This window comes from Atta colombica, unplaced genomic scaffold (assembly GCF_001594045.1).
Source record: "Atta colombica isolate Treedump-2 unplaced genomic scaffold, Acol1.0 scaffold121, whole genome shotgun sequence".
NCBI lineage: Eukaryota > Metazoa > Arthropoda > Insecta > Hymenoptera > Formicidae > Atta > Atta colombica.
In genome coordinates, this window is record NW_017259208.1 from 3,015 (window position 1) to 11,281 (window position 8,267).

Consider the following 8,267-nt stretch of genomic DNA (forward strand, 5'->3'; position numbering starts at 1 on the left):
GCATTTTAGATTTTAAATATATAGCAGATATATGAAATTTGAAATGTTATATTAATACTATATAAAAATACGTAGCAATTCGTATGAATTATGTACCAGATATACGTGTTTTAATATCGATGAATGTCCGCTCAATAGATACATAATTTACGTTACATACCAAATATGACATTATATATTCGATATATATTAAATATATAAATTATGTATTTGATACGTATATCCAATAATGCAAATACGCGTTCAAAATGTACTATGTAATCTATATTAAAAAATCAGATATGCATTAATTGTACAGCAATTACATTCAATTATTGATGTAGAAATTCAATGTTATAAAATAAAAACTTATCTTTGACATATTATTTAATTTAAATTATTTGTTATTATTTAACTTAAATTTCACACGAAAATGTTCCGATCAGCACTAAAAATCCAATCTTGACTGAAGCAAGCCTTTATTTCTTGACTGTGTATTCATATCGCGATTTTAAATTTGTTTATTCTTATAGATTCAGATAATAACCGCGCACATTGCAGAAACTTGCTCAAAACTGTCCATTTTTGATTTTTTAAATGTTATGTGGTGGCTACGATACGTCATCTTATGATATATTATTACATTCTGTTAAATGTGTATCAAAAATGTTTGTTATATATGCATTTAAATATGCACGCTACAATATATCTGTTACATATTACATATGTATTACATACGTACTTTGACTTGGATATTTCACATCCATATTTTAATTATGTATTTAATTATATTTAATTTAATTATTTGATATAAAATGAAACAAGATATAAATGCAACATAGATACACATTTAATATATATTTGCTATAAACGGCGAGTATTTAGAAAATAATTAGTACTATTCAAACAGATATTTATTAAAATTTAATACATTTTTTTCTTAATACACTTTAAAATTAATTAATGCGAAAAAATTAGAGTAATTTTTCAATTCACTATTTATTGCAAACGGGCTTAAATACATTAAATGTAATCTTTAGGTCATGTGACATGTATAATGTCGTAAATTGTAAAAAGAAAGTTATACTAAAATTAACTTACAACTCATTTGATACTTACGTGATCTCTCTAATGAATGAATATTCAAACTTTTCAATGCGAAATTATAAAAAACATGTAAAAATATTAACAAACAATAAATTTATTAATAAATAACAATAAACAAATAAAGAAAAACTAATTCAAATTGAAATATTAACACTTGAAATATTAACAATTGAAATATTAACTCTTGAAATATTAACACAAATAAAAAAATTCAAAACCGGCCAATTAAGAACCTTAATACGCGATAATTGATGCGAATATCACATACATATATATTTCGATTGCATGTATCTTCTGATCTTATTTACATATTACATAAAATAAAAAACTGCAGTTTAATTGCCCGTTTTTATTCTATTTTTATTTGAAAGAAAAAAACCCTAAATATCTCGAAAAATGTCAGTTTTATAAAAAAAAATGTTTCAAATAAAAATTGTAGAGGTTAAAATCTAGCTTTCATAGCTCTTATTAATTATTTAACCTTGGATGGTGTTACCAAGATCAGATCAAAGTCACATCATTTTTTAAAGTGAAAACTTCCATTTTTATTACATTTATTCTTAGCTTATTTCAAAAACTCCTCAAAACATTATAACAAATTTTTTTTTCTTGGAATACTTTTTGAGTTCTATAACTTAAATGTTATCATACTGTCGGCATTAGTTATCTATTATCTAAGATGTCTAACTGATGTAAAATCTTTTAAATGTTGTGTTCATGACCTTAATAATACTTGTCAAGGTCATAGGCTTTGAAAGTTGTTACTTTTATTTGTATTTTTAGTGTTAATAAATCTTTTTAAACTTTTGCCTGAAATATTTTTTTTATAAAACTTACATTTTTCAAGATATTTAGGAGTTCCGGTACTTTTTATATACTGTATATAGAAGATTTTATATATATTTTAGGACCTGATTACGCTCGGCCTCTGTTTACCCGCATCCTGTTCCATGAATAATATAAGTTTCATTCTAGAAAGAATATTTAGAGATAGAGTTCTTTTAATCAATGATCTCTATTCCATGGACCTCAGCCTAATCCAGGTAAAAAGTTTAAAAGACGATCACCAATGGCTGTTAAGTGGTGCGACACTCCTCATATGGTATGCCGAAAAATATAGACAATAAAAAATTAACATTACAAATAAAACAATATACGTAAATGATATAAATTTTCGTATCTCTTCCGAGAGTTTGAGAAAGCGAGATGGAAGAGATATCTGCAAATATTAATTTTATCATTTCAGTGTTGTTTTAGTGCTTACCTTTGCCATGATGATAAGCGGTACGATATACGATATATTTATATATCAAACATATTTAAAAGCAAACGCTAAAACTATCGTTAGTAAGTATATATCTAATTAATGGGTAAAATTTTTTGAGCTTCTTCGGTAATGGAGTAATACTAATTTTGTTATATTCCTGATATTTCAAAAGAAAATCACGCTCACACATTAAAACTTTTACACATTAAAACTTTTTTTACTAAATTGGAATCATTATTTTCATAAAACTTTAAAATGCAAAAAAATATTTTTTCTCTGTTATTTATTCCTTATAGTGCAATATCTTTTTTTTTCAATTGTTTGCTTGTTAAGTTAAGTTTTCTTGTCTTCCCCGTGGAAAGCATCTTTTGCAATTTTTAATCAATACAGATTCTGAATTGTGATTTAGATGTAGAAAACGCGGTCGAGGAGATAAAAATGACAGATTTGTCGTCTTCACGTGAGAAAAGAAGTAGATTTGGGAATGTATTAATGTGTTTCTCTGTTTACACAAGTACGAAGATAATATTTAACACAAAATTGGACACCGAAGCAATAGCCGTCATTCACGGCATAAGATTTCTGTCCATGCTTTGGATAATCATAGCTCACACCATATTTTACACAGCGGACTATTTCGGTAAGTGTATACTGACACAAAAATTGTAAAACTGATTATCTACGTCTCCTAACCGTACTGTTTTCCATACATAACAAACGTCATTTCACATACGTAGATAATAAAATATGGACGTTGAGATTCGCTGAAGGTATCCCCATTCAAGTGATAAGCAACGCAAGTATAGCGGTTGACACTTATTTCTTTTTAAGCGGATTTTTATTGGCTTACGTGTATTTAAAGCACAAAACAGACAAGGAAAAAATTAAGCCGATTCATTACAGAGAGAAACTAAATGAGTTCTTTGTCAGCATAATAAAGAGATATATCCGGTACGTTTCTAACGTTATCTTGATTCACGCGAACAATAAACAAAGACGCTATAAGCATGACAGCATCAATGGTACAGTAATAAGTAAAATAACACAGAATGCGATTAAAAAATTCAATTTAACAATGAGCCAGATAATAATAATTGCTTTCTCTATAGTTTTTAAAATTAAATCTAGAAATTTCTTTTAAGGTTGACACCAACTTATATAATAATGATAGGAATAGTGCAATTAAACTCAACTTGGTACGACAAGACTTCGCAATTCTACGTTGAAGAAAGATCGCACGAAACTTGCGCGAAATACTGGTGGAGAAATGTCTTGTACATAAATAATCTGTTTAATCACAATACGATGGTACGAATGCCAATTTAGGCTGGTTCCAAAATATACTGCCAGTACTGAAAATCTATAGTACATAACGTAAATTATAAATTTTCAGTGGCAGTAAATTTTAGAATATAGCTTTAATTATAATATCATTCTGGCATCACACACTCAAAACCGTGTAAGAGAGACTCCTTATTTCGAGTATTAAGAAACATTTTTTTAGTGTTTGTCCTGGAGTTGGTATCTATCCAGCGATATGCAATTCTTTATAATCGGTCTGGCGCTTTTAATTCTGTCAACTGTGTAAGTTAAACAATCATTAACTGTAGAATGTTACATATTTTCAATGCATGTATGAATAAATAAAAGCTACAAATTTCAGATATTTTTACGTGGCTGTTGTCATACTAGGTACACTTTTGATTAGCTCGGTTATCTTAAGCGGTTATATCTCATACATTTATGAATATGTTCCGACGTAAGTTGCAAAGCATCTTATTAATTGTGAGACTATTTAAGTAAATAAACATTTTTTTATTATTACAGTTTGGACGAACAGTACAGACTTCAAGATGTCTTATACTATCCACCATGGATTCGAATTGGTCCATATATTATTGGAATGATTACAGGTTACATTATAAAAAGATTTAACAAAAAAATAGCCTTGAAAAAGGTAAAGTATATAATATTTATCTTTATATAAGAGAATTTGATATCAATATATTGGTACCATTAATTGTTGAAGTTATGGAGTATGTAAGCTACCGATTAATAAAATTTTGTTATTTTTAATTGTGCAGAACGCGGATTTGAAATATTCATAATTATAAATCATGGATTGGAATATCAAATTAATTTTTACAAAAAGTTAGCTTTAATAATAATTTTTAAACCATATCTGCAATTATACATACATACATACAAATATATTAAACTGACAAGAAAAAAAATTTTAATCAGTCTCTCAGTTCAAAAACTTCCATCCCAAAAGAACATCCCTAAATTTTTATCAAAATATATTAAGATTTAGAGATCGCTAGTGAACGATTTTTAAATCAAAGTTTTTAAATTATTTCGATTTTCCTTAATGTATGTTTGATTTGATGAAGAATGGCTCAATCCAGATTTTAATTGTGATACTATATGTTTTTTTGGTCATTGAACACGATACAATAATTCATTTAGCTCTATGATATGAGAGTAACGACTCATTTGAATGTTTGGAACCTTGCTAAAATCGACCTTGAACTCAAAATTTCTTAAGACGCATATCATAGAATTAAATGCATTATTGCATTGTATTCACCCTGATAGCAAGCTGACATCAAAAAATGATGACAAAATGATATAACTTGCTATCTGTATAACGATTAAAAAAACATATAGTGCCATATTTAAAATGGAATAAGCCATTTTTGCATAAAATAATTTGTCAAAATCGGGACTTTGACACTAAAAATAAAAATAAGAGAAACAACCTTCAAAGAATAAATAAGATCAGTAAATAGATCTTTTTAAATCTTACAACTTTTATTCGAAATATTTTTTTGTAATAAAACTAATATTTTTCAAGGTTTTTCAGAGTTTCCGTACTTCTTCCCCATCCTGTATATGTATACGAATTAATCATTTATAAATTAATACATTGACATTTCTCACTTTACAGTTCAATACACAGCTGAAAACCACAAGTATATAATATAGAAAACTATATAAATGTATAAAAGAATTATATAACACACATCCAAATTATTTTTAATTTCTTGATGAAAATAAATCGTTAAAATTGCTGAAAATTGTTAAGATCTATATTAGTTGACCTGTTTTAATATACAACATTTTAACAAAATGCATAAATTTCAGAAGACTATAATTTTATATTGGATTCTTGGTGCTGCTTGCAACATTTTCGTGTTATTTGGCCTTTACAAACGACAGATATCTGTTCTGTCTACTGCTATCTATGTTGCAATAAGTAGAACAGTTTGGGCCATAGGCATAGCATGGATTGTAATAGTGTGTTGTACTGAGCATGGAGGTTAGTCGATTTAATAATAGTATTAAATAGATAAAAAATAATAAAAATATTCTGAATTCTCAAGAATTTTTTAAAAATAAAAATTGCCAGAAAGAAAAGACTATGGATCAAAGTTAGTTGTTAAGTGCTAATGATTAATCTATCTTTAATATTTATCAGTCGATATAAACATTAAATTATACAAACATTTCAACTTTCATCAAGTCATTCTCAGCATAAAATTCACATAATATTTAAACTAATTGAAAATAAAAATAGAAATAAATATAAAAAAGGTACACACAATATAAATCGGTTACGTAATAGATAATTTAAATATAAAATATTTATAATGTCATTAATATTAAAAGTATTTGTAAATTCGTATTCTCTTTCGATAGAAGGATTAAGAATATATCCAATGAGGTCGCATGATCGCAATCATTATTCTGCATTATGTTTGAAAGATAATTAATTTATCAGATGATAATTGAAAAAAAATGTATTAGGTATGGGAAAAAGTTCGTGGCGTTTTTTAATGTCATCTAACGGGAAAAACGCCACGATTTTTCCCACACCTAATACTAAAGAAAATTGTGAACCTACTGCAATTGTATGGACTGAGAAACTTGTAGACTGTAAATAAAATTTACTGCAAAAATTGACATCGATTTACTGAAGCAAGTTCATATAATAATGGATTTTTGGTAGATGTTTTTCCAATGATTGCAGTAAAAAATAAATTCTATTACCATTTACAATTTATGCTGGAAAATTATAATCATGCGATCTCGTTGGATATATTTTTAATCCTTCCATCAAAAGAAAATAGGAATTTACATATATTTTTAAAATCAATGCTATAAATATTTAATATTTAAATTATCTATTGTGTTAACCAATTTATATTGCGACTCTTTTATATTCTTTTTATTTTTCTTTTCAATTAATTGAATTATTATTATTTTACACTGATGATAATCTGATGAAGGTTGAAATGTTTATATGATTTAATGTTTATGTGGACTGATAAATATTATTGATAAAAATAATTTAATCATATAATTAATCATTAAAATTTAACAATTAGCTTTGACTCGCCTTTCCTTTCTGACAATATAAATAGATAAATTTTATATAATATCAATATAAATAAATTGTTATATTATTCGTATGTATAATATTCCATTTAATTCCATTTTTTTAAATACTTTAAATTACTTTAAAGTCTTAAATGGCCCTGATGGTAGAAATTCTTCCGAGATTTCGGAGTGAATTTTAACATCATGGACACAAGGCTTAATAAGCATTTTTGTAATAGATAAAAATAAATCATCATAGAATAATGTTATAATTTAGAAAAAAAATTTTATTCTTATCAAACGCTTGATTACAGGCATCATTAAAGAGCTGTTAACATGCAAAATCTGGATTCCTCTTAGTAGACTTACATACTGTGCTTACCTTTTAAATCCTTTTATTATACATTCGATTCGTTTGCATAATGAAACATCTGCTCATTTAGAATTTCTGTCCATGGTAAGTACACGAACAATCAAAACTCCAACCTCAAACAAAATAAATACACTTATTGTCACAATTTTCATTTTTAGAGCGCTATGATCATTGGACACTTGGGGATTAGTTATATCTGTGCATATGCATTGTCTTTAATGGCCGAATCACCGTATATCTTATTAATGCGAATGTTCAGCCAATCTTATAGCAAAAAAAAATATAAGGAATGTGAGGTTATAATTTCACATACATGATAACGATGGAGATACTATAATATTGTAATTAAAATCGAATAAAATAAAATAAATTTTTAGACGTTTATCCCTCTATACATTTGTACGAAATCATATTCGATTGCGATGAAATAAATTGGGTACAATTTACATGAATTATTGTAGAAGGAATGTTGCATGTATGGTTGCGATTAATTCATTGAAAATGCAAAAATGCGCACGAATCGAGATTCGTTTTTATCAAGTGGGCATATTATACATAGCATCCATAAATTTCAATCAAAATATCTTGTACTCGAAAGAGTAGAGTTTACAGCTCATTTACAAAACTACAAATTATTAGAATAGTTCCCCGTGGCGCTATATGTGAATCGGAGAATGTATTCTGGGTGGCGCCGGCGAGGTAATGGCTCGATTCGCACGTGAGGCCTGTTCACGTCTACCTTCCTCCAGCTGCTTCTCGAGCTGCTCTTTTAAGACTAGAAGCTCCCTTGTTCTTTGATAGACAGGATCCTTAAAGCAAGTAAAAATAGATATTTCAATAAAGACATTCTATAATTAGTAAACTATATAACATAATAATTATATTAAATATTTTTATGTACCTGTTGCCTCATACTAGGGTTCCATCTACAATACAAACTTTTCCACGGTTTAATATATCGCATACTAGCAACTGGCATTAGAATAAGCTGATAATTCGTACCAGATCGATAAAGAGGATTCAGATAAAGAGGTAATTGACTATTAGTATACGACCAGAGAGAGACTGTTCTTTGCTTCACTTGTTCTTGTACTCTTTCACGTTCGCTGTAAATGTTATATCAATATGATACATGTATATATATATAATATATAATAT

At 27.3% G+C, this 8,267-nt stretch overlaps 2 protein-coding genes across 5 annotated transcripts in view; one reads left to right on the forward strand and one right to left on the reverse strand.

The window, feature by feature from the left end:
- The window catches only part of LOC108694601 (nose resistant to fluoxetine protein 6), an 8,179-nt gene extending 688 nt beyond the window's left edge, over window positions 1-7,491 (forward strand). The window contains exons 2-12 of the mRNA XM_018204181.1: window positions 1,995-2,188; window positions 2,333-2,433; window positions 2,763-2,993; window positions 3,091-3,304; window positions 3,496-3,661; window positions 3,858-3,937; window positions 4,017-4,112; window positions 4,181-4,310; window positions 5,501-5,675; window positions 7,051-7,193; window positions 7,268-7,491. Coding sequence (XP_018059670.1) covers window positions 1,995-2,188; window positions 2,333-2,433; window positions 2,763-2,993; window positions 3,091-3,304; window positions 3,496-3,661; window positions 3,858-3,937; window positions 4,017-4,112; window positions 4,181-4,310; window positions 5,501-5,675; window positions 7,051-7,193; window positions 7,268-7,426 — 1,689 coding nt within the window. The 3' untranslated portion in view covers window positions 7,427-7,491. The remainder of the gene's footprint in view (window positions 1-1,994; window positions 2,189-2,332; window positions 2,434-2,762; window positions 2,994-3,090; window positions 3,305-3,495; window positions 3,662-3,857; window positions 3,938-4,016; window positions 4,113-4,180; window positions 4,311-5,500; window positions 5,676-7,050; window positions 7,194-7,267) is intronic.
- The window catches only part of LOC108694611 (myotubularin-related protein 2), a 4,285-nt gene continuing 3,440 nt past the window's right edge, over window positions 7,423-8,267 (reverse strand). For 2 of the 4 annotated variants that reach the window (XM_018204191.1, XM_018204190.1), the window contains exons 8-9: window positions 8,011-8,215; window positions 7,423-7,918 (exon numbers count right to left, since the gene is read on the reverse strand). In XM_018204191.1, the coding sequence (XP_018059680.1) occupies window positions 7,766-7,918; window positions 8,011-8,215 (358 nt within the window). In that variant the 3' untranslated portion in view covers window positions 7,423-7,765. The remainder of the gene's footprint in view (window positions 7,919-8,010; window positions 8,216-8,267) is intronic. The other 2 variants (XM_018204188.1, XM_018204189.1) reach the window with 1 other exon arrangement.